At 55.1% G+C, this 24608-nt stretch overlaps 1 protein-coding gene and 1 long non-coding RNA gene across 2 annotated transcripts; one reads left to right on the forward strand and one right to left on the reverse strand.

Moving 5' to 3' along the window:
* Positions 1-8728: 8728 nt before the first annotated feature.
* On the reverse strand, positions 8729-17307 carry PLEKHF1 (pleckstrin homology and FYVE domain containing 1). Its single transcript, XM_059382502.1, has 2 exons — positions 17168-17307; positions 8729-10357 (listed from the first exon to the last, which is right to left on the reverse strand). Exon 2 carries the CDS (start codon positions 10338-10340, stop codon positions 9489-9491), a length of 852 nt encoding a protein of 283 aa, XP_059238485.1. The 5' UTR covers positions 10341-10357; positions 17168-17307; the 3' UTR covers positions 8729-9488.
* Positions 17308-17358: 51 nt separating this feature from the next.
* On the forward strand, positions 17359-24333 carry LOC132005410 (uncharacterized). Its single transcript, XR_009400788.1, has 3 exons — positions 17359-17464; positions 22278-22462; positions 23586-24333. It is a non-coding gene; the product is annotated as an uncharacterized LOC132005410 (long non-coding RNA).
* The last annotated feature ends 275 nt before the right edge of the window (positions 24334-24608 follow it).

Raw genomic sequence — 24608 nt, forward strand, 5'->3', positions numbered from 1 at the left:
TCACAGCCGTGGCCCCAGTGCTGTAGGTGCTCAGTAAACTCTCGTGGAAGGAGGGAAGAAAATAAGGTGGCAGGCAGGTTTTTTCGGATTTCATTTTCCACCTCACCTACATATGGGGTGGGCCGAACACCCGCACCACCTCAGTCCCTGCCTCTCCTGGTGCTGGAGGAAAGGCTGCCTCCCACCAGCTTGGTGAGGGGAGCTCCGAAGTCAGGCTGGTGTCTGTGCCCTTATTTCAAGTGACCCTCCAGAGTCACTGCAATGAGAGCGACCCACAGTGCCCGGTGTTGGTGAGGACGGGGAGTACCTACAGCCTCCTCTGCTGAGGGGGTGCAACCTGGTTTAACTCTTGCAGGGAGCTCTCGGGCAGCATCTGCTAAAGCCACATGTACCTGTGTCCTGTGGACCCAGCAGTACCGGCCCTGTCATGCACCTGACAGAAGGGAGAGCATCGTCCACCAAAACCATCCCTGGGAATGGTCACAGCAGCTTTATTCATGCCAAACCCCAGCTGGAAACAATGCAAATGCATGTCCCCGGGAGAGCAGACACACAGTTGTGCAGGGCTCACTCAACAGTATATTCCATCACTGGAAAAACACCAAGTACAGGATGCTCACGCCAACATGGGGGGGGGTGTCATACACATGGATTTGAATGAAGAATTCTGAACCAAAAAATTGCATATGTCATATTCTATTTATAAGAATTAAACAACAACAACAACAACAACAAGGGAAAACTTCAGTGAACAATAGTTACCCTTGGAGGCAGGAGCCCTGGGGAGCGCCTGAGGGAGCCATCTCTCTGGAGGCGGTGCTCATACACACGCACACTTCCGTGAGTGCCCGTGTTTGTGTGTGTGTGTGTGTGTGTGTGTGTGTGTGAAGTCTCACTGAGCTGAAGTTTCACTAACTTGAGATTTGCGCACTTTACCAGATGTAGGTTAGAACTCAATAAAAAAAAACCCTCAAAGTCCCAGGGGGTGCTCCAGATGGCTGACTGCCCCCTCTTATGAACTATGTGTCCCCCATGCTAATTTCCTCTTCATACTGCTCTGAAGACTTACTGATTCTCCTAACTGCTTACTCCTTGACTTTTGGAGAGCAGATCAATGTGCAAAGGCCTTGGACAGAACTGTAGAGGACCTGGGTACTCCCAGGAAGCCCCTCCTTGCAGAGCTCAGCGTTTCTGCGTCATTGTTGTCCTAACTTGACAAGGACTGGAGGGCTTTGTTTCCCCAAATCAGGTTTGCATCTGAATTATGTTTGTTCCTCAGAGTTTTGACTCATGTGATAATCAGCTTGTGCCTGAGTGAGATGTCGCATTGTTCCTGACTTGAATAAAAGAAACAATCACTGTGTCCATTGTGCTTTTGAATGCTCTGTTTTCATATCTTGGAGCTGTTCATCATTGGGTGGGTTTCTCCCTAATTGAATTGAATTCTGCACAGTGTCTTTGTGACAGCCTCATTCTGGGATGAATGTAGGGCCCCTGAACCCTTTCCTGAGACCCTCGGGAGAGCCCCTGTGGCCCCCTGCCACGTGATTCAGGACTGCTCTCTCTGCACAGGTGAGAGAAGTGGACGCGCAACCTCACAGCTCTCGGTACCTCCGTTCAGTCCTACTGGCTGTTCAGGTTGTTCTGACCCGGATCCTGGCTCATTTCCAGAGCCAGGATATGGACGGCTCAGTGGCACTGAAGCCAGTGGCCAAAGCAAGGAAGAGGTTCCCCCAGGGGTGTGGGAGGAACAGTCCTGTGCTTGCCTTTATTCCCAGTCACAATGCTCTGACACCACATGTTGGGGGCTCCCCACACCAAGCGGTTCTCTACAATGCCAGCTCGGTGTCCTACAGTTCATTTGGTTCTGATGCTCGCTCCCCCATGTCAGCGCAGATGCCACAGACCAGACTGTCCCCTCTTTGGATGGCAATCACAAGTCATGGGATGTCACCTGTCCTTCTCACTGACTGTGATCCCCGTGGGTTTGATGATTTGGAACCTTCATCATGACTGATCATTAGCGCAGTTTCTGGTCCCCCTCCCCTTCTGGGAGAATGAAAAGTTAGAACCAAAAGTTCTAAGCTTTTAATCACAGCTTGGTCTTTCTGGTGCCCATAAGTTCTGCCTCATTAGGACACCAGGCACTCCTGCCATCTGGGAAATTCCAAGGTATTTGGAAGCTCTGTGCCAGGATTTGGGAATAGAAACCAATCCTCCTTTTTTTTTTTTTTTTTTTTTTTGTATTATTTTGCACCAGGGAATTCTAGGGTGAGGGCACCCGAAGAACAAACATACACAGGTGAGCCACAGGTGTCCACCACTCCAGGAACCCCCTCCAGCAGCAAAGGGCAAGGAGTTGGGGGCTGGCCTGTGTTTCAAGGTGAGGACATGAGCACAGAACAGAAGGGCGTGGGGAGCCTCTGCCTGTCCTGGCTGTGATGACTATATCCCGGCCCTCAGCCAGACTCCCTCTCTTTGGGAGCCTCTGCCTTGACTCTACTCTCTTAAGCCAGCTCTAGGTCAAGGCTGGGGGAAAGCAATGAGCCAGGGGCTAGGGTGGTCCAAGGCTGAGAGGGTTCCTCTACGTTCTGGGTGGGAGTGGGGACTCCAGGAGGCTTCATTGGTATACAAAGGAAGGCATTTTGGCATTTAAAGAATGCTGGCTATGTGCAACTGTATGAAGTTTCCTTTTGTATGCACAAAGGAAAACGTGTGTGTGTGTATGTGTGTGTGTGTGTGTGTGTGTGTGTGCAGTTCCAGAATCCTGGGAGCCTGGGTTCCCAGCCCAGGGTGTTGCTGTGGGCAGCTAGGGGTCACGTGAAGCCCCACTGTGCGGAGAAACAGCGGCACGGATGACTGGCTCCAGGAACCCAACTCTACCCACCCCCTCCTACCCCGCTCCAGCTTGGGAGCTACTGTGAGCAGAACTGTTCTTCAGAAAGCCTGTTCTTTGGGGTCAGAACATCTGGCAGGACCCCCTAAAGTAACACTCCAGGGATTGAAATTTCCCCTTGTTTTTGCCCAGAAATGTCTGGCTTGGTCTCCTCCACAACCCGTTTCTCTCCCTCCCTGCCCGCCCGCCTGACTTTGTTTTCAACATTGGAACATTCCAGTCAGAGCTGGGCTCTGTGGTGGTGAGGGGAGCCAGCAGGAGAAGGACTCTGGGAGGACACGGGACAAGACTGGCCACAGCCTCTCCAGCGGCACTGATTCATGAGTGTCAAGGGCACCCTTGCCCTGGGGGCCTCAGCTTCCCAGCCCAAAGAGGGAACGAAATGGGGAAGAGCCCCCGGAGAGACCCGGGAGAGCCCCCGTGTGTTCACTCTCCCTTCCCAAGTGGGAGCCCCTGTCCTCACTCTTGATTCCTCCCTTCTAGACTGCTCCAAAAGCTAGCCTGAGGCTGTAACATGGGGAGTCTGGGAGGGGCGGGAGGGGTGTGTGCGCGCGGGTGTACAGGGCTCGGGGTCCATTGGGATAAGGATTCTACCTCACAGGTCCTGACTCAGGCCCACCTTTGCGGTCTTGCCTAAACCACATCCTCCAGGGCTCTATGGAAGCTCCTTCTGGCTCCCCCCGTGCTCCACAGGCTCCCCCAGTTCAGCGTGGATTATCTAGAAAGGCACAGGAGGGCCGGGGACAGGCAAGGAAGGGTTGGAGACCCCCCCAATATCAGGCTCAAGGACCTGGGTGCAGGCACTGATGGAGGCAGCACTAGCTGGTTAGGGGAAGGTGACGGGGTCAGTTTGGACACAGGAGTTGTGAGGTCCCTGTGACCCCAGCATCTTGCGGACTCCCCCTCCCCCAGAACCTAGGGGAAGTCCCAAAGTCACCTTCTGAAAATGGCATCAGTGGAACCCAGCTGAGAGTTGTGGGGGCTGCAGGTGAACGACGAATGAGGGGCCCCCTGCCCTCAAGCAGCCCAGACTGGAAGGTGCACTCGGGCACCTCACGCAAGATGCGGGGTGGGAGCCACAGCTGGGGCTGCAGGTGCTCTGGGAGCACAGATGGGAGAGCCATGCTGCCCTGGGGCAACCAGGAAGGCGGCAGAAGGGAGGTGGCTGCAGCACTGGGGCTTACGGGGGGCACAAAGTTCATGCACAAAAGCAGGTGAACCTCCAGAGTCAGCAAGTAGCCCAGAGAAGACCAGGGTGTAGCCCTGTTGGGCTTGGTGAGGCAGAATCCTTCCTCCGGCCCACAGCCCTCGCCCCAAGCTCTGTCCTCTGGGCACAGGTATCTCACAGAGTCTGCTCAGGGCTAAGGCTGAGCAAGCACATGGAGAGTGTGTGGGCCCCTTCACAGATGGAGCCCAGATGCAGAGAGGCAGGGAGACAGCTGGCAAGCATTGAGGAGGGAGGCTTCGGGCAGCCCAGAGCCTGCTGGCGCCACGTGTGCAACGCCTCTGACTTGGAGGCAGCCTCTCCCCTGCCCACAGGCCTCGGGAGGGTTACTTCCTGAAGGCCTGGGTCGGAGGCAGGCCAGCGGAAGTGGCTGCCTTGGTTTGTCAGTGGCCTGAGAGCCCCAGGATCCTGCCTGAGAACTGGGTCAGCCCTGCAATCACTCCCCACCTGCCTGGTAGCTGCACCCGGCAGGGGCCCTGACTTCCTCTATAGACCCTTTCTGGCTGAGTCCCCAAGAACAGGCTGCGGCCAGGGGTGCCTGGGTGGCTCAGTGGGTTAAAGTCTCTGCCTTCGGCTCAGGTCATGATCCCAGGGTACTGGGATCGAGCCCCGCATCAGGCTCTCTGCTCAGCAGGGAGCCTGCTTCCCCCTCTCTCTGCCTGCCTCAATCAAATAAATAAATAAAATCTTAAAAAAAAAAAAAAAAAGAACAGGCTGGGGCCAGCCAGAAGCAGCCCCTTTCTGACTGAGTCTCCAAGAAGAGGCTGGGGCTGGGCAGAAGCTGGGCCAGCTGACATCCCCTGAGGCCAACCAGGAGGCTGTCCCCCTGCAAACAGGTCTGACCTCACGTCTCCAGGAAGTTCTGCCTGGGAGGGGGTGGATAGGCGTTTCCTGTCCCTGCTGACAGGGCAGCAGTCAGTGTCTGGGGGAAGGGGAGGCTTCCTTACCCTCCAAAAAGAGGCCAGGCAGGCCCACCAGTTCTCATCTAGCACCTTGACCGGAGGCTCCAAATATGAGGCTCATTGGCCATTTCATTACCATCCCTTCCGCCCGAAGGCCCCCAACCTCATTTCTTACTTGATTCATTTCTTCAATCCACAAAGGTTCAGTGCCAAGGACAGGAGGGGACAGTGAACAAAAGACCCAGCGTCCCAGCCCCGGGGGAGACCACTGTCCTCTCTGATAAAGTTGTGCCTTCCCAGGGTTCAGCCAAACATCACCTTCTCCAGCAAGCCCTCCCTGATCATACAACTATCCCTCTGGCCACTGGCTTTATCTATCTGTCTCTCAGGACTCAGGCTGCATGCCCCTCAGAATGGCCTTGTGTAACCTGGCTCTGCCCTCCTGAGACCAGTGGCCAGATGGGTCTCAGTAACAGGCAGCCACTGTCACCATCAGCATCCATGCTGCCCACCCTCCATCATCACCAAGGAGGGATAAGTTTCCTCCAGTCCTGCCAACCCCTTGCCTGGCTCCCTGCCTCTGGCACACAGTGCGCAGTTGTAAGCAGCTCCCGTGCAGGCGAACCCTATTTAAGAAAACTCGACATTGGAAAATCCCAAGTCACAACTCCCAGGCAGGGGTCCCTGGCTTGCTGCCCGCAGAGGCCTCCCTCAGTATCCGAGTCCCACAGGACCGCTGCAGCCCTGCCCAGGGGAACGTCAAACTCTAAAGGGAAGCCTGCCTGTCAATTCGTTCCCCAATGCCCTGAGGTCACCGCTGAGACTTCACTTTCCACCTGGAGCGACTTTGGTCAGGACTGGTGCGCTTCAGGGGCGCCTCAGGCAAGGCGGAGGTGGTGGGGGCCTCGGTGCCCCACAAATGCATGGGCCTGGTCCTCGGACCCTCCCCTGGCCTGTGTCCACTTCCCAGGAGGAGGGGCAGGGCGGGCCTCTCCCAGGGCTTAAGGATCCACCTCTGGCAGGAACTCGGAGTCCCTGCACAGCTGGGAGGAAGGAATCCTGGGCTGTGGAAGGGAGCACTTGGCTGGCAGGACAGTGGGTTCCCTGTCCTCGCCAGGCCTAGTAAGCAAAGCCCCAGGAGAAGCGAGGGCTGGGATGTCGGCCCATCAGATCCAGCCCTGCGGCCAGACCTCAAGCTTCATTCCGGGAAGAGGGAACATCACAAAAAGCAGAGGCACTGATTCAGCCTGAGAACTCCTGAACTTCTCCACGCGCAGGGGTGGCCTCGTGGCCAAGGGCAGGGGTCAGCTGCGTGGCCTCGACTAGGGGCAGCTCCGGTGCCTCGCAAGACCACACCTGCTGGGGAAGTCAGTGAGAGAAAGCAGAATCCCCCAGCAGCCTGGAGGGCAGCCAGCCCCTTCTCGGAACAGCCTGGGGGGCAGGTGCAGGCAGGGCCTGGCCTGACCTGTGACCCAAGCCAGGATGGCGAGCCTGTCTCTGAAGGGGTACCAGACCTAAAGGAGTCAGAGTTGGGGTCTCCTGAGGCAACACCTTCCCTTCTTGGGCTTCTTTTCTGAGAGGTCCTGCTTCCTCCTATCATAGTCCCCTCTGGGCTTCAGTGGCGAGCATCGACCTCTCACACTGGTCCAGGGCAAATGTTCAGCCTGATTTATCTTGCTTCCTGGTGCACCCTCTGCTGTAATCCAGAACAGGGGAGGGACCAGGCCTTTAGGAGGAGATGGTGACAGCCCGGGCTTGCCGTCTACCACCTACCACCGCAGGCAGATGTGGCCTCAGCGGAGCCTGGTTCCCCTCTCAGGGATCCTAGGAGTCTGGGGTGGCTGACCAGATGCTCTCTATGCCTCAGCCACCTGCACACAGCTGTCAGGCAAGCTCTGGAAAGCAAAGAGCAGATTTGCTGCCTTATGGCAGGTTCCAGTGGCTCCCGGCTTTTCAGAGCTGGCCCCACCCACCACCTGTGTGGCCTCAGTGCAGCCATGCTGCTCTGGAACAGCTCCTCTCCTCAGGGCCTTTGTACTTGCCATTCCCTCCTTCTGGAATGCCACCTCCCCAGGTGGCACTGCTCACTCCTTCTCACCATTTGGGGGGAGCTTACCTCTGTGGGGTGCTTCTGTCCACCTGCCCACCACATCATGCCTCAGTCCCTGTCCCCATCACAGCATACATGGGGACTGACACCACCGGCTCCTGTTACTTGTCTCCTTGGCCAGAGGAGATACCGTAAGAGTGGGGATCTTGTGTGTCTCACCCGTGGCTTGTTCCCAGCACCTGGCAGGGCCCAGAGGCCCCCTCACAGCTTGTTGGCCATTCAACCCCTTGAGTCCTTGCAGGCTCCAATAGGTGAGGGCTAGAAGGGAAGCAGGGGTCAGGGCCCTGGGCTGAGGGCCGAGCCAGCAGCTGCCCAGCCCTGGTGAGGAGGGCATGTCTCTTGGCCACCTGTCCTGCACGCCTAGGGTCTTGTCTGTGCCCCTGTGGCGGGTCCCTGTAGAGAAGGCTGGCGGCACCCAGCTGTAGACAGTCCTCCTTCCTCTTCACAGGGATGCTGCCTGGTGCTTCGACTCCCCCTTTACCTGGCAAGAGCGGCTCGAGGAGAATGGGGCTGTGACCAGGAGGCCAGGGGTTGGAGCTGGGCACCTACCCTGGGGTGAAGGGATGCGGCTGCCAGGCCTAGCTGTGAGAGGGTATGTGATCTGTCTTCAGGAAGTTGCCCCTTATCCCGTCACCCGTCACCTGTCCTGCCCTGAGCCCAGTGGCTGGGCGGAACCGGCCTGGACCTGTTTGTGCGGCTCAGGGAGGCCAAGGGCTTGAAAACCAGCAAGTTGTTCTTGGACACACCTCTGACTCTCCCCCACCCGCTCCTGCCCATGCAAGAAGGCCACAGGCAGGCCCGGGTGCTGGCACTTTACCGCTTCTACCCTCCCTCACAGGGGTGGCTCTCCGTCCACAACGGGCTGGGAGCCAGCGACCCGCTGAGTCAGACGTGGTGCTCTAGCCAGACCCTCCGGTTCTGTCCGCACAGGAGGACTTGAGAACTAGCTAGCGTGGGATTCTTCCCCCGGGCCCTGACGAAGGGGTTTTAGGCACGGGGCCATGTGGACTGGGAGAGGCTTTCCTGGTCCTAGAGTCACTACTTCTAGCTGACAGTGACGTCCCCCTCCACAGCGGGCTCTGGCCAAGTTCAGCCAGGCAACAAGGAGATGAGAGCAGGGGCTAATCAGGAGACCGTGTCGCCAGCTGCGGGCCAGGCCTCAGGAGGCTGGCATTGAAGCTCCAGCCTCGACCACTCTGAGCAAGGCCAGTCACTGCACGGGGGGCTTCCCCAGTCAGCGGCACCCTTCCCAGGAGCAGGCCAGGCAGGAGGCTGCCTGGGACAGCTTTATGCCAGGAAGGCCCAGGCAGAGCTGGATGAGTGGCTCTGGGTTTGTGCTCTGTGCCTCTGTTCAGATGATTCACACCTAGGGGACAGGGCTCCAGGCACTGGGCCATGGGCAGAGCCTCCAGGGTGATAGGGCCATGTTCTCAGGAAGCAGCCCAGGTGTGGCCTGAATGTCCCAGTGTTGTGTGCTGCCAGTGTTCCCAGGATACCATGGGGGACAGTTGTGGACATCTGCCACCTCGCATGGTTTCAACCCCTGATGAGCCGTGTCTGAAGCAAGACACTCCTGAACTTTTTGACCACACGAGTGAATAAACGTTCTTTTTATTGTTAAGTCAGTCTGGGTGGGGTTTCTGTCACTGGCAGTGAAGGGTTCTAACAGAAAACACCACTTTCCTCAGCCATAGAGAGACGAGGGCTGGAGTGAGGGGCATCAGACATCTAGACACCTGGAGAGAAGGGAGATGGGGCCAGAGGCCTGGGCACATGCCTGGGACCCCCGGGGAGCCAGGGGGCAGTCCCACGCCTGGTGGGCACCCACAGCATGGCAGTCTGTCTGGCTCAAGGTGAGCCCACATGCCTGGCCTGAGAAGGCCCAGCTAGCCAGGCAAGGTGCCAGGGCAGATCTTGTTTCCAGCCCTCTCAGTCTTCCCTGGGGGTGTGCTTTTCTGTGGGGCAGGTGCTGGGGTGCACGGCCTCAGGAGACCTCATTCCAGTCCTATCTTCCTTCTGGTCCTCTGAAAGGTGCCTCGGCTTGTCTAGCTCAAGGGATCATCTGGGACTACAGCTCCTAGGGCTGAGAAAAGGCACTATTCGTTCCTAAGAGGCCAAAGTGTTTTGGGTTTGCTAGGTGGACAGAGAATTACCTGAAGTGGAAAAGAAGGATGCCAACGTCCAGCACAAAGGCACTAGGATCCAGAGAGAAAGAGCCATTCCCACTGCACCTGCCACCTGTGGGGAAGGGTCCTGGGGGCCGGGGGGGCAGCCTGAGACTTCTGCCCTCACCTGGGCCTGGACCATGGAGTCTGCCTGGATGCAGAAGCCCCTCTGTCATGGCCGCAGACACGGTCAGCTGTGGAAGGCTGACCAGGAGACACCCGAGGCGTAGAACTCCACGCGGCTGGACCAGTTGCTGTCCCCACTGCCCTCCTTGTCCTCGTCAGAGTCCTCCTCGTCCCCGCTGGACGCCCCGGTGCCAGCCCCGGAGAGGTAGGACGGCTGCCCGGGGGACCCCACGCCCGGCTCCTCCTCCTCCTCCTCCTCCTCCTCCCTCCGCTTGCAGGCGGCCAGCTCGCGGTAGCACAGGCTGCAGACGCGCAGGGGCTTGGGCGACAGGCGCGGCAGGAGGAAGCGCTCCCGCGAGCACTCTGCACACACCACGAAGCCGCACTTGCGGCAGTGGTGGCGCCGCGTGAGGGCGGAGAAGCGCGTCTGCGTGCAGCGCATGCAGATGTCCGTGGCCTTGTCGGGGATCCAGGGCGCCGCGTGCTCCGTGCTGGGCGGGCGGCCCGTGGCCCGCAGCTGCCGCCGCACGCACTCCTCGATGTGGCTGATCCACTCCTGGCGCTCCGTGGCGGAGGCGGCCGATACCACGAAGGACTTCCTGGCCGTCTTGATCATCCAGCGGTTCTTGGCCCGCGGCGTCTCGGGCAGCGGCTCGAGGGTCACCTCCTCCAGCGGGATGACGTGCTGGCTGCGGTACTTGCGCTTGGGGAGCACCACGCTGCCGTACACCAGGATGTCGTTGAACAGGAAGAAGATGCGCGGCTTGGCCTTCTTGCGGCACTCCTTGGTGAGCACGCCCTCGCCCAGCAGCACACGGCCCGGCAGGGCCAGCGGCTGCCCCGACGCCCCGAAGCAGCTCTCCACCGCCGCGATGCGCTGGCTGTTGATCTCCGTGTTGGCCAGGGAATCCACCATCTTCTCTGGCCGCCGGGCTGCGGGAGGGGCGGCGGGTGAGGGAGGCGGCAGCTGGCGGGGGTGGGAACCACACGGCTCTCCCCAGCTCACTGATCATCCCCACGCCCCAGCCATTACCCCCACTGGAACCCACAGGGCCCAGACGGCCAGCCAACCACAGACCTGCTGCCCCAGTAGCCAGAGCCAGCTCTTCCACAAGGAGCTGCTGAGAGGTGGAGGAGGAGTCCCCAGTCGGGCCGGGCAGGTGGAAGTCAGCCAGGGATGGGGGGACAGCAGCGAAGAGAAGAGCGGTGACTAATCCAGGCCACGGCTGTGGCCTGGTGGGGGGGAGGGGTCAACTCCTTGGGAGCCAGAGGAGAACAGTCCCTACTGGCGTCTACCCAAGGGGCAAGGATACTGAACCCCAACCTCTGTCCAACACCAGAGACCTGGCAATTGGGCCTGTCCCAGGTGGAAGGGTGCAGGGGCGTGTACCAGGACAGCAAGTGCCAGGCACCTGTGCCCCTAACCCACCATGGCCTCTGCCACCCAAGCCAAACCATCACAGACCTGCACCCGCTCCCTCAGCCTCTGGCTCAGTGGGCACCACTTCCCCTGTCACAGGTACCATGTGCTGGCTGCCTCCTCCATGTCAAGCATGATTCTCTTATTTAGTCCCCACACCAACCCGAGGAGGCAGAATCCCCCACTGACGGAGGGGGGGAAACTGAGGCTCTGTGAGTAAGTAGGGGGCCCAGAGCTTATTCCCCAGGGGGGGACAGTGCCTTCCTCCGTGGAGTGTGGGGTCCTCTCTGTCCTCCTCTGCCAAGCATGAAATGTCAGTGGCTCAGATGTCATCCAGGAGCCCCCTTGTTCTGGTCACACACCCTCCCTTTGACCCTCGGGACTCGCAGCTTTGAAGACCACCCACATCCCCGGATCAAGCCTCCAGCTGTGGCTTCTCTGCTGCACTGTTAAGCCTGGATATCCACCTGCCCACATGATTTCCCACCTGCTCATCTGAGAAGGTTCTCAAATTCAACATGCCCAACATAAACCCAGCTTTTCCCTCCAATTCCTCTTTTCCATAAGCAGAACCACTGTTCACCCATTTGTTCAAGACCCAAATCAAGGACTCATCCTCCTCTTTCCTGTACCCCAAAGAGTCACCTCATGAATAAACTCCACCATTTTTCTCTCTCACAACTGGCCAGAGTTTGCCTACTTCTCATCACACAGCTACATGACTGAATCAACAGCAAGGCGCCATGAGGTCTTGCCTGAAATAGGCTGTCCCTGGGCTCTCGGCTCTCATCTCCCTTCAGAAAGGGTCTCTGACAACCCCATCTCAAGTACAGGGTTGGCAAACTATGGCCTGAGGGTCAAATCTGGCCCATAGCCAGTTTTTGTAAATAAAGTTTTAATGGAACACAGCCACACTCGTTCATTTAAAATTGTCTGTGGCTGTTTTCATGCTGCAATGGCAGAGATGACTCATGGTGACAGACACCGTAGGCTATAAAGCCTGAAATCTTTACTACCTGGCCCTTTACAGATAAAGTTTACTGCCAGTTTCTCTAAGACATTACCGTATTTTGTTTTTTCTTCCAGGACTTACCAGGACCTAATATTTTCTTGTTTATCATTTGCTTACATGTTTTCTATTTCCCTCACCGGGTTGTAAGCATGAGAACAGGAGCCTTTTCTTGTTCACTACAGTATCCCCGGTGCCGAGCACACAATAGGTGTTTTGTAAGTTGCTGGTGAATGAAGGAGCCTTTCCAAAGCTCCCCGAGGGTCTGCCATGCGTAAGTCAGCCTTACTTCTGAGGAAAAAGCTGGTGAGAGCTGACTTCACCGCCACCACCATGTGCATAAGTGTGCCCAGGCACACACAGCATGACCCTGGCTGAGCTGATCACGCATGTGGTATTTCTGGGTCACCACATTGCAGTTCTAGAAGTCAGACCACGTATGGGAAACAAGAGTGGGGCCCAGTGCAGAGGCTGAATGCATTGCACAAGAGGGGTGCTCGGCCCCCTGAGTCACATACCGCTTGCCCCCTTCAGACCACAGGGCATCCTGAGAAGTGCTGCCCACACCACCTTATGTAAGAACCACTATTTTTAGGTTGCTAATCTTGGTTCTGTGTTGCAAACCTCGCTGATTGTTGGTGACAGCCCTGGGCTGTCCTGCTAGGATGGATCAGTGGGTCCCTGTTGTGGACAATCTGGCAAAATTCCAGAGGCCACCCCCGGCCCCCGGGCTGGGCTGAGGGCTGGGATGGGCTGGCTGAGGGCTCCACCGGAGGAGCTCAGAGTGCAGCCGAGGGAGATCCCGAAGGGCCGTGAGTTCATGACCTGCTGCGGAGACAAGAGACATGTCTAGCAGTGGGGGAACAGGTCCCACAGCTGGGCCACTCACACGCGGGAAGAGTGCCAGCAGCTATGATGACACCCAATCCACGCGGGTCAATGTGGAGTGACCACAGACATCAAACACTGAGTGGAGAAAGCAGCCTGCCAAACGGTATGTGACAGCTCATATGCAGACATTACACAACGTTGCAGAAGTGTTCAAGACACTAGATCTACGAACGAAGATGGAGAGGATGGAGCTTCACACTCACGAGGGTGCCTAACTGTCAAAATAAATAAGTAAGTAAATAAATAAAACCCTAAAACCCCCAGGTAATAACAAGGGTTGGGAAGGACATGGAGAAGTTGAAACCTTGGTGCGCTTATTGCGGGGGAGGGATGTAAACTGGTGTCGTGCTATGGAAAAGAATAGGGAAGCTCCTTGAGAGATCAAACACAGAAATACCATCTGACCCAGTAATTCCATTCCTGGGTGTCTTCCCACCAGACGGGAAGCAGGGTCTCAAAGTGGTACAGTACACCCACATTCACGGCGGCGTTATTCACAGCAGCCGAGAGGTGGAAGGAACCTGCATGTCCATCGACGGCTGAGAGACTGGACAAAATGTGCAACAGAAGGTAATTCAGCCATAAAAGGAAGGAAATTCTGACCCCTGCTACCACGTGGATGAATCCCAAGGACATTTATGCTCTGTGAAATAAGTCGGTCACCAAACGACAAGTACTCGTCCGGTTCCGTTCCCATGCGGCATTGCAAGTAGTCAAATGCATGGAGACAGAAAGTAGAAAGGTGGTGGCCCAGGTTGGGGGGCGGCGGGAGGAAGAAGAGCTGTTATTTAATGGGTAGACAGTTTCAGTTCTGCAAGACGAAAAGAATTCTGGAGATGTTTCACAGCAATGGAAATATACTTAATACCACTGAACTGTACACTTAAAAATGGTTAAGACAGGTTAAAATCAAATGATGGACCCAAACCAAAGAAAGTGGCCTGGAGAAGGGGCACCTGGATGTAACCAGCAATGGCGGGGAGGGGGTATCAAGCAGGACTTCCCCTTTATAATATTCTTTATTTCTTTAAAAAAAAAAAAAGGCAGCAACAAAGTGATAAAACACAATTCCAGGAAGTGGGAACATCGTCTTTTTCTTTCTCTCTGTCTAAATGTAAGGTCCTCAAAAAGACAAGCCACAGGACAGAGTCTGCACCCAGAGCCCTGAGCTCTCCTGCTCCATGCTGCGGGGCTCACGACGGGTCATCTGGTGGGGCCTCCCCTGACCATCCAGGGACAGAGGCGACGCCGGGGGGAGGGAGCCCTGAGAAAGGATGCCACTCGTTCCCTTCAAGCTCACCTATGTGTCACCCAGTCTTGTGGCCACAGACCAAGGCTTACTTAACACATTTGGCAGCTGGGACAGACAGACAGACTATGTGCTGAGACAGCAGCCAGCAGACGGCCCCCATCCGGTCCTGCGGGTTTGGTGAGCTTGAGAGGCCAGCTTGCCCAGGTCCCCCTCTGACCTGATGCCACCCAAGGGGGCAGCCTGCAAGAAGTGAAGAGCAGCACCCAGGGAGGGGAGAGGTTTAGGCAAGAGAGAGCCTACAACACTGTCTCCTTAGGACAGGGGAGGAGAGAGCTAACCCATGCCTCCTGAGGCCGACCTGCCTCAGGACAGCCTCTGGCTTCGGGATACTGCATGTGTTGCCTCTGGGCGGGGTACCCAGCACCAGGGTGCTGGCAGAGAGTGGACACTTCTGAAGGGTGAGTGTCTGGCAGTGAGGCAATGAACAGAGCTGCTTTCGGGGGGAGGGTTTGGGAGGCTGCTAGGCTCCTGGGCTGGCCCTCCTGAACACAAGTGATCCCACCACCTGAGTGGGCTAAAGGTATGTGGTGAGCACGGGGATCTGGGGAGCCAGGATGCGACAGTTGCTTGATGGCCAGGGTTCTGTGCATGACGGCCGAGGTGTCACATGTGATCTACACCAGGGCTGGCAAGCCTACGTCAGTCTGATCCAGTGCCCACTTTTCTAAATCCAATTCATTGGAATGCCATGACAGAGACTGGCTTACAAAGCTCAAAACATTTATCATTTGGCCCCTTATAGGAAAAATGTGCAGACCCTCATCTATGCCTGATCTGTACCACCCCATGCAGTCAGATGTGTAACACACCTACTCCAGGGACACACCTGACATAGGGCTATGTCCTGAGTGAACTTGTTCTCTCGTCTCCTCCACTCAGAAACAGTTTGTGTGATTTAAGAGAGAGAGATGTCTGGGATCCCACCTTGGGAACCCTGGAAAGCAGGTGGGACCCAGCTCTCCTGTGAGAGCTATAGTTGGGAATATCAGAAAGGGAGGTATCTGGCCAAGATCACAGAGGTGGGGAGTCAGGACGCTGGTCCCTCTGGCTTCTACTGACTGGGGCCAGGCTGATTCATCGCCGCCCCTCCTTCCCTCTAGCCCCAACCAGGTCCACTGTGCTCCCAGGCCTTCTGGATTTCACCTTCCAAATGTGTACTGTAAGTCCTACTGTGCTTGGCACCAGGTAACAGCAAAGAAGTAGGGACCAGGCCCTTGAGTAACAGACTCCGGAGTGGGACAGTCAGACTAGTACGTAAGTCAACAAGGTAATGTCTGCTCGTTAGCGTGATTAACTGCCATGAAGCAAAAAGCTGATCTGACCGGCAGAGCTGGGGGGGGGGGGTGGGGGTCAGGCAAGACCTGGTGAGGAAGTAACCTTGCACCAACCTTAGGCTGTGTGAAAGAGCCAGTCATTCAAAGGCTGGAGGAAAGAATGTTCTGGGCCTTGGGAACAGCTCAAGAATCTGATCCATGGAGGCCACAGAGAAAGGAGTGAGGGTAAGAGTTAAGGTCAAAGGGGCCAGCAGAGGCCAGTCTTCAAGGTCCACAGGCCGAGATTTTTCTCGAAGTACACTGAGCAGAGTGACATGATCCAGGTCCCTTCCTTCCAGAGGGGCTGCCCCTCAGCCGTGTCTAACCCTGTGCTTCCTGGAGGCCCTTCTCCATGAAAAAAAAAAAAAAAAATAGTAATAAGGAAAATAAACCAAAGGTGCTATTAACTAGGAGCTTATAGCTCACCAGTTACAGCAGTAACCACATTATAAGTATTCTCTCACTTAATCCTCAAGAAAGCCCCATGCGGGAAAGTACTACCCCCATCATCAAAATTACTACCAAGGGCCCAGCAGAGTGATGCAGGAGCCCAGCTCCAAGAAGGCTGTTCTTGACCAAAGACAGAATCAGAAATCCTCAAGTTCAAAGGGCAGGGTCCCTCTCTAAATGCCTGATGCCCTGCCCCACCCCCAACCCCATCCAACTCAAGGATCCCTTGGGGGTGGCCAGGGCAGGTCCCTTAGCTGGGCTGGGCTGCCTCCCCTCCTGTTTTGGCAGCCCTGAGGGCTGTCGTGTGCAGGGACACAGGCCAATGTCAGAGTCATCTCTCAGCCTGCACAGACCCCAGTGGAAATTATGTGCCCAGGAACAGCCCAGTACTAAGTGGAAACTGTGTGCAGAATGACCCCAGCAATGATCCTACCCTCCTTGTAGACTTCTGACCCTCTGGGGTGAGATAAGAACTTTGTTCAAATTGCAAACCAGTATTTTCCTTGAACTGTGAAGATGGAGGCTCAGAGTGCCTCTGAACTTTGGAAATTTCTGGAACCTTCGGAACCTTCCTGTTCTCCCCATGTAAAGGAGGCTGAAGACACCACTCCTTAACTCCTCAATTCCTAAACTGAAGACACTCCTCCTTAACCCCTCAGTGTTCAGGGAGAGAGAAAGGAAAGGAGGGTCCAGCTGATTCCAGGCTGGGAAAGAACAGCCATCTCTATGGGCCTGCCTTAGTGCCATTTCCTTAGGCAACTTTAACCAAAATCACAGACTCCAATGCTTCGGGGGCCAGGCTGTTCCACAGTGAGAGAGGACAGAGAGGACCAGGGCCGCCCAGAAAGCACTGTCACCCTCCCCCCCACCTCCCAGGTCCACTGGGGCAGCTGACTCTGCTCACTTGTGCAGACCCTCAAAAACTGGGACCAAGATGTGAGGTCCTGATGGCGGCCTCAGGGCAGGACTCTCTGCCAAGGGACCAAGGGTGTGCGGAGATCCCTGCCGCCCCAGGGGGCAGCAGCCTCGGGCGCCTCCGAACCTCTTCTGCTCCCACGTCTCGCATCCCCCCCGGGACATGGCTTAGACCCCAGAGCTTCTTTATCTGTGCTCACCCGCTCTCTCTGGAGCCCCTGCAGCCTCCACCTTGCCTCCTGCACTCCCAACCAGCAGTAAGCGCCCTTCCCCGCGCCTCTGCTCTGGGTCAGAGTCCGAGGTGGCTCCTGCTGCTGCGAGCCTGTCCCTGCCGAGCCCGGAGCCACCTCGACAGGGCGGCCAGGAGACTTTGGAAGCGGTGGGCAGGCAACCCGCCCTCCCCGCGCGTCCCTGCCGGGTCCGAGGACCTTACCTCCTCCGCCGGGTCCCTGCGCGTCTGCACCCCGCCGGCACCCGCTCCGCGAGTCCACTTTCGTCGTTGCGTTCTGCTCCGGGTCCCGGCGCCGCCGCGCCGGGGACTCCGCCGCTGTCCCACTCTCTCCGGACACGCCCCTCGCGTAGGCTCCACCAGTCAGAGCCCCGGAGCGCGGGCCGGGGCGGAGCCTGGGCTTCCCACTCTCCGGGCAGGAGTTCCCGGGAAGAGAGCAGAGCACCCGCGGTTAGAATGGGCTGGCAGTAAGTGGCCGCCGCCGGCCGAACCTAGGCCAAGGTACGTTTCGGGATCTCCCGGGGCTGGTTCTCCAGTCGGACTCCCCCAGCCACTGCCCAGTTTCTTGTGGGGCCCGCCACAGCTCCGCACCTTTCCTGCTCGAACCTCCCTGGAAACCATCCTTGCTGGACTTCTAAGGGAGGCCTTGGAATTACTGTGCTTTGTGCTGCCTCTGGCGAGCCTCATTGTTGCTCCCTGACACAGTCATCTCCTCTCCGCCATCGAGAAACTAACAATCATAAAGTTAAAAATCAGCAAAACTTAATGCTTTTTATATTTTAAACTTCTTATAGAGGAAACTTGCAAACCTACATTGGAGAGCCCAGTTCAGTGGACTGCATGCACTCCTCACGCCCTCCAGCATTCCCAGCACCTGATGCTGCTGCCCCACCCGGACCCTCCCCTGCCTCTCTTGGGACACTGGAATGAAATTCCAGGCCTCACCGCTCCAGGAGGCCTGTCCCAGCCTCCCTCTGGTCCACTCCCAGCACCTCATCTCACACTGGCTTCTTCCTGTTCCTCAAACCCCCAAGGTTGTTCCCACCTCTGGGCCTTTGCATGTCCCTTGCCTGCAGCTCTTCCCATGGCTGCATTTTTGGCATTCAAGCCTCAGCTCGAACTGCCATCTCCTCAGTCTTCCCTGGCCACCCAAAGCAGCTCCCCACCTCCACCCCACCACCCTCAACTACCTCACCCAGTTGTATTATTTTGTAAAGTATTTCTACAGCCTGAAGTCATCTTATTCAGTGACTTGTTTACATGTTCTTGGCTTGTCTCCCTCACCTAGGCAGTGAGCCCCACGGACTGGACTATATTGATCTTGTTCCTTTATCTCCAGTGCCCAGAACCGAGCTGAGCACTTAGTAGAAATGCGGTCACTGTCAGTCCCCCAGATGCAGTTTGTCTTGCCAAATAGGGCAGTCGCTGGGCACTTTGGAGAGGAGCCAGCTCTGGCCGGCGCCGTGTCTGCTGGCCAGGACCGCGACCAGAGACAGCAGCAGGAGCAAGAGCTGATCCCACCTGGAGGCTGCAGCAAGGTCTGAGCTGAGCAGGCGTGACCTGCCCTCCTGGGTGGTGCAGGCAGGACCTGGGAGTTGGGCACTGGCCTCTCCCTGCCCAGGACATGGGCTAAGAAGGAAAGGGGATGAGAAAAGGGAGGAGAAGGGAGGGAGAGGCCCGCAGAAAGAAGAGGGGGGGAGGTGGTGGACCAGTGAGAGGGCCACCAGTTGTGGCCTTGGAGAGCCCCCCTCCACCACCTTCAGCTGTTAGCTCCGCAGCAGCACAGACAGTGCTTACTGAGCTTATGGCCTCAGAGAAGTAAACACGTATGAAATGCATTGTCAACCTTCATATTGCGAGCTTTCACATAAAATTCAGGATTTTCACCTTCTCGTAAATCAGAGGATTTGAAATCATGATCCCCCATCTGCTCGTGGAACTGTCCCCGTCAGATTGGGCACATGACCCCATTCACCACAGTCCCACCTCACTCTGTGGCTTCCCTCTTGCCCCACGTTACCCGTTTATGTGCTTCCAGTCGACTAAGCAGGTGCACTGAGCAGTCCTGAGGGGACAGCTGGGCCTCTGCACCATCCGAGGAGAAGGCAGGCCCAACCATCTCATAGGCTGACGTAGAACCAGGAAGGTCAGTTGGGACACTGAGACACCGGGAAATGCCACCCCTAGTGTACATCCTGCTTGTTGCTGGGCTGGAGGGGGACACTGCGCTGAGCCTTCAAGGCCATGTTCCATGACTGCTTCAGGACCAGGCTCCCCACCTCCCTAGCAAGAGGGGCTTCGTGGGGAAGGTAGGCCCTGCCTGGGCATGGAAGGGAACCAGAAAATCTTTGAAGGCAGGGCTATCCAGTTAGAGACAGCACCCTGCCACCTATTCACCTGGCATGCAGCAGGTGTCATAAAGGGAGGCCTCTCCACGGTTCTGGGAAACTGGAGGGAGTAGGCACACCTATTGGTCTGGAGGTGGGAGACCTCAAGTAGCCTTATCTCACTGCTGGTCCAGGACCCACTGGGGCCTCAGTCTCCTCCTCTGTCCCTGGTTCCAGGCCTGACATTCTGTGTCTCCGGGTGGAGCCCTGGGAAATCCCTTGGAGGCAGCAGAGAATCTACTCCTCTTGCCATCCGCCCCTTCCCAGCAGGGACCAGCTGTGGGTGGAGAAGACCTGGGCGGAGGGCCTGCTCCTCCAAATAAGAGGAAAAACTCGTGACTCAGGGAAAGGCAGAAGTTGACTCAGCCAAGCCACAAGCTGTGGAAAAAATGAGCGCTCCCTGAGGCTTTTGTGTGTGTGTGTGTGTGTGTGTGTGTGTTTGTTTTGTTTTGTTTTGTTTTCCTCCTGGGGTAAGAAACCCTTTCTGAGGGAAAGCTGGATTCCAGAGTTCTGGAACCAGGCTTTCAGGAAACTGCCAAGGCTCACAATTTTCAGGTTAGGAGTTCTGGCAATCAGCTCAGTGGACAATGCCAGAAATTTATATTGGCTCTTTTTCTTAAGTTTTGTCTAAGTGCCTAGTACTGTGAGCTAAATACTTCATATTATCTTATGTCTCCTCAGCCTAGACCTGTCATCCTCTGCATTGGGCTTGAGAAAGTGAGGCAGACACAAAGTATTTAGGGCGAAGGATCTGGACCAGCACAAATGTTGCAGAAAGAGGAAGGGAAAACACATGGGGCAAAGTAGAAACAGGTGCTGACGCCAGGTCAGGGGTCAGCAGAATTTCTATAAAGGGTCAAATAATCAACAGTTCAGTGTCTGTGTGCCCAGACCTCTGGCAACAATGCAGCTCCGCTGTTGCACTGAGAGCAGACCTAGATGGGCGCCCGCCCGTGAGCGAGCTTCACTCAGCGACGCTGACGTCCGACTGTCTGATCAGGTTCATGTGTTATGAAACTTCATTCTCATTTTCACTTTTTCCCCAGCCACTTAAAAATATAAAAGCCATTGTTAGCTCACGGGTCATGCAAAAACAGGCTGGAGGCAGGAGTATGCTGCCCCCTGACTTACAGATGTCCGTCATTATTCCTTACAACACTTCTCCTTTGAAAATATTCAAACAGAAAGTTGGGCAAACAAGTAAATAAAAAAGAAAAGAAAAGAAAAGAAAGAAACAGTGGTTGTCCTACTTCTCATGGCCAGGTCATGAACTTGACTTCAAGTTGGTTCACTTCCGGCGATTCTGCACGCTGCTTGCTTTATCAGTGACACACCTGAGGCTGAGTCCGCAAGCCGCGGAGATGTGGACATTAGGAAAGATTTCTCATGCAATGGTTAGGAGGATTAATTTTAAAGGAGGAGCCCCTGGGAGGTTTGTAACTGCTGGATTTTTTTTTAAAGGATGTTGGGTTTTGGATTGCTGAAGTATCAGATTTGAAACAGAGGAAACCTGCACTCTGTGCAACCACTGAATAGCCGTGGCTTCCCCTCCCCCCACCTGCCTCTGCTGTGTCGATATTTACTCCTTCCTGTGCGTGTGTGTGCCCATGCGTGTCACTCCAAGTCTGCACCTCCTTGTCACGTTTGCGGGCATTGTAGACCCGTTTCCCATCGTGGGTGTCCCTGTGAGGCTCTGACCAGGCCAAAGGGAAAAACCAGAAACACGAGAAGAGAAACAGTGCCCTTTGAAAAACACTTCAGATGGATGAAATAAATGTTGCATTAAAGATAATCTTCAGAATGATTTATTCACACCTACTTTCTTGAAGAGGGTAAAGCCGAGAGGCCTCTGATAGCAGGGGATTGTGAGGTTCCATCTGGGTCATGCATTCATTCCACAGTTCCTGGACATTGTGCATGGCCAAGCGGTGGAGGCAGAGATCAGTGGGGCAGGGCCTCTGCCCTTGGGAGGCTCGCAGTGGATCAGGGTACAGAATTGTGAGAATATGTTCATCCATGAGGAGCCAGAACTGCTCACCCCGAGCAGAGGGCATCTCAGGGGAGAACTTCTGGGTTGGATACCACATCTTGGAGCACAATTTTGGCACCAAAAAGTCAGTCCTTGTGGCCTGACTGGCAAAGAACTCTTCATGTGCTGCATTTAAGGCAAGACAGGAATTTTAGGGACCGGGAGGATGGAAGCTAGAGAGAGAAAAGGAGGCCCAGCTCGTGGTGTGGGAGAGGTCAGCAGAGGCTTTCTGGCTGAGGAGTGGGCCTGGGGCAGCTGAGAAAGGCTTCCAAGGACAGGGGCGGGTGATATTCCATTTGAATTACTTGCTGGACTGCCCGAGATGCCCCACGTTTCGGGCCGTCACCCCTCAAAGCTTCACGAAATCCACACCTTTGCTGGCAGATGCGAATGATTATATACAACTTCCACGGCGGCCAATGTGGCAACATCTGTCACTTTGAGAAAGGCACCGGCCTTTCTGTCCCGCTAGTGTTCTCCTAGAAACTTATTCTTAGACATTATTGTATTTGTGCAAAAGGATATATGCTCATATGTATTCATTGCAGCTTCACTTACCATAGGAAATAATGGGACAGCCTAAATATCCATGGACAGAGAGCTAGTTAAATCATGGACCTCCACAACGTGGCAGGGCTCAGTGCAGTGAAAGGGAGGAAGGCAGGAACCTATGACCCGATGTGGAAGGATTTCCAGGACCTATTGAGCGAAAAGGTAAGGTGCAAAGTGTGTGTATACGTGTGACTTCCTGCATGAGTATGTGTGAAAATTATTGCCGGCACAGTTGGTGAGAAACTGGTCCCAGCAGTTTCCTCTGGGGGGGCAAACAGGCGGTGTGGACCTGTGGTAGAGGGACTCACATCTTTTACCCTTGCTGATTCCTTTCCACACTGTACAGGTGACCCTGTGTAACCAGCAGAGATTGTGGAGATGACCGCCTGTGACAGTCCACCCTTCAGTCTTGCTGTCTTGGATCACTGGCTTCAGGGGAAGGCAGCTCCTTGGACCTGAGCTTGGTCGAGCAGCCCTGGGGAGATGGCCGCCTAGTGAGAAACCTTTGCAGCAGCTGGCCAACCCTGTGAGGTATTGTCTGGCCCCCGGGAAGCTCTGAGGAGACTGCAGCCTAGAATGACATCTCAATGGCAACCTTCTGAGCGACCTTGAGGCAGAACCATCCAGCTAAGCCCCTCCCCAACTCCTCACCCACAGTAACCATGTGACATACCAAATGCTTATTGTCTCAAGTCACCAAATTTTGAGACAGATTGCTGTGCATCAGTTTGTTCTACGTGCTTTTATTCCTTCTAGATGTTGTACCTTGTGCACCTGTGTGTGTCCAGACAGTGGACAGACCATCATGCTGGTCATAATCCTAACTATCTACACCACATCGACTGTGTGTGTGATACTACAGGGTGATCAGCACTGGGTAGTTGTGGGGTGCAGAGGTGGGAACCAGTGTAGAGCAAGGAACCCTTCCTAAGTAGGACTCCCTGTAAGTGCTCAGTGAGAGGGGAGAGGAGGCTGACTTCCATGTGTGTGTTTGTGTGTGTGTGTGTGTGCATGCGTGCGTGTGCAGCACAAAGCAGAAGCTTCATACCAGCTGCCTGCAAGTCCACAGACCCTTTCAGTTTGGCTGGCATCATGGATTTTAAAACCTGAACTTGACATCCACCAGATTTGCTAAAATTGTTAATGTTGACGATGTCAAGTGTTGGCAAAGACATAAAGCAAGTGGATTTTTATAGGTTGCTGGGGGGAGTATAAATGGACACAAGTGCTTTGGAAAACCGTTTGGGAGAGTCTACTGAGCTCAAGTTTGAGCTCAAGTTTACTCCCAAGTGTGTATCGGAGAGGAAAGAGGCCATGAGTCCCCCAAAGTCAATGTGCAAGAATGTTATTCATAATAGTAGATTAATCAAAGCCAAGGAGGGGCTCATTGAAACCTCTGATCCATAACCAATCAGCCAGCACAGGTGACAGCCTGAATTAGTGACTGGTGTCTGAGGTGGGACAGGGTCAGTCTTCTGGGACTGGGTCCTTAACCTATAGGATCTGATGCTGTCTCCAGGTAGATGGTGCCTGAATTGAGCAGAATCGTGGGACACCCAGCTAGTGTCTGAGAATTGCTTGTCTGGGAGGGGGTGGGGAACCCATACCTTGGAACTGGGTGCAGAATGTTAATGCCCTGTTCATCCTGCTGCAGGGATCATGGTGGATGGATGGTTCAGAAGCTGCTTTTCCATGCCAAGACCCTACTTCATCCAGGCTGCTCCCAGCCGACGTCTGAGCATGCAGGGTGCCAATACTGGTCTGTTCCCGTGAGATATGGGACCTTGGGCAATGTATTAGTTTGGGCTGCTGTCACAAGTTATAGACAGGGGAGCTTAAGAAGTAAAAAAAATATATCTGACCCTCCTGGAGGCTGGAAGTCTGAGATCGGGTGCCATCATGGTTTAGTTCTGGAAGAGCCTTCGTCTGGGCTGTAGACTGTCGTCTCTTCCTTGTACCCTCACATGGGGGAGAGGGCTAGTTAGCTCTCTGCCCTCTTCTCATGGGGGCACTAATCCCATTCATGAGGGCTCCACCCTCATGACCTGTGTACCTCTGAGAATGCCAGATCTTATCACATTGAGATTAGGTCTCAACGTATGAATTTTAGAGGCGACACACTTAGTTCATGTCAGGCTATGTTGGCTTGGGGATTCCCCCATTAGCCTGGTGAAGCTTCCCTGGCACTGTTCTGAAGTTTGAGACTTTTTCTACCCAGCTCTTCTTTCTTCCTCTCTTTCTGGATGTCCCACCAGCAGAGTAGTCTGCAGGCTCTCCCTAACTTTCCTGGAAACCTCTTCTTTATCCTTCATGGTCTTCCTTCCAATTCATGGGCTGCATGTCTGCTCCCATCTTAGTGTCTGCTTATTGGAAGACCCCAACTAGACGCAGATGTACCAGTGGTCCCCCCACCACCCAAGACCCCAGCCTCCAGACTCTTCAACATCTCCAGACTCTCTGTCTCTGCTCTGCCCTCCTTTTGCTTCCTGTTTTCAAACCCTCACCTCTCTTCTCCTTTACACTTGAGGTAATGGAAAAGCATTAATTTCTCTTCACATCTCAGGGAAACTTTTTTCTCTTTTTTTTATTAGAATTTTTTAAAAATTAGTTTTTAATTTTATTTTTTAAATGAGATATAATTGACATATAATATTGTTATTTTCAGGTGTACGACATA

The sequence above is a fragment of the Mustela nigripes genome, chromosome 17, assembly GCF_022355385.1.
Source record: "Mustela nigripes isolate SB6536 chromosome 17, MUSNIG.SB6536, whole genome shotgun sequence".
Classification (NCBI taxonomy): domain Eukaryota; kingdom Metazoa; phylum Chordata; class Mammalia; order Carnivora; family Mustelidae; genus Mustela; species Mustela nigripes.

Bases quoted from the DNA above. Each gene is read 5' to 3' on its own strand.
- PLEKHF1 (XM_059382502.1), bottom strand. From the start codon at position 10,340: ATGGTGGATTCCCTGGCCAACACGGAGATCAACAGCCAGCGCATCGCG.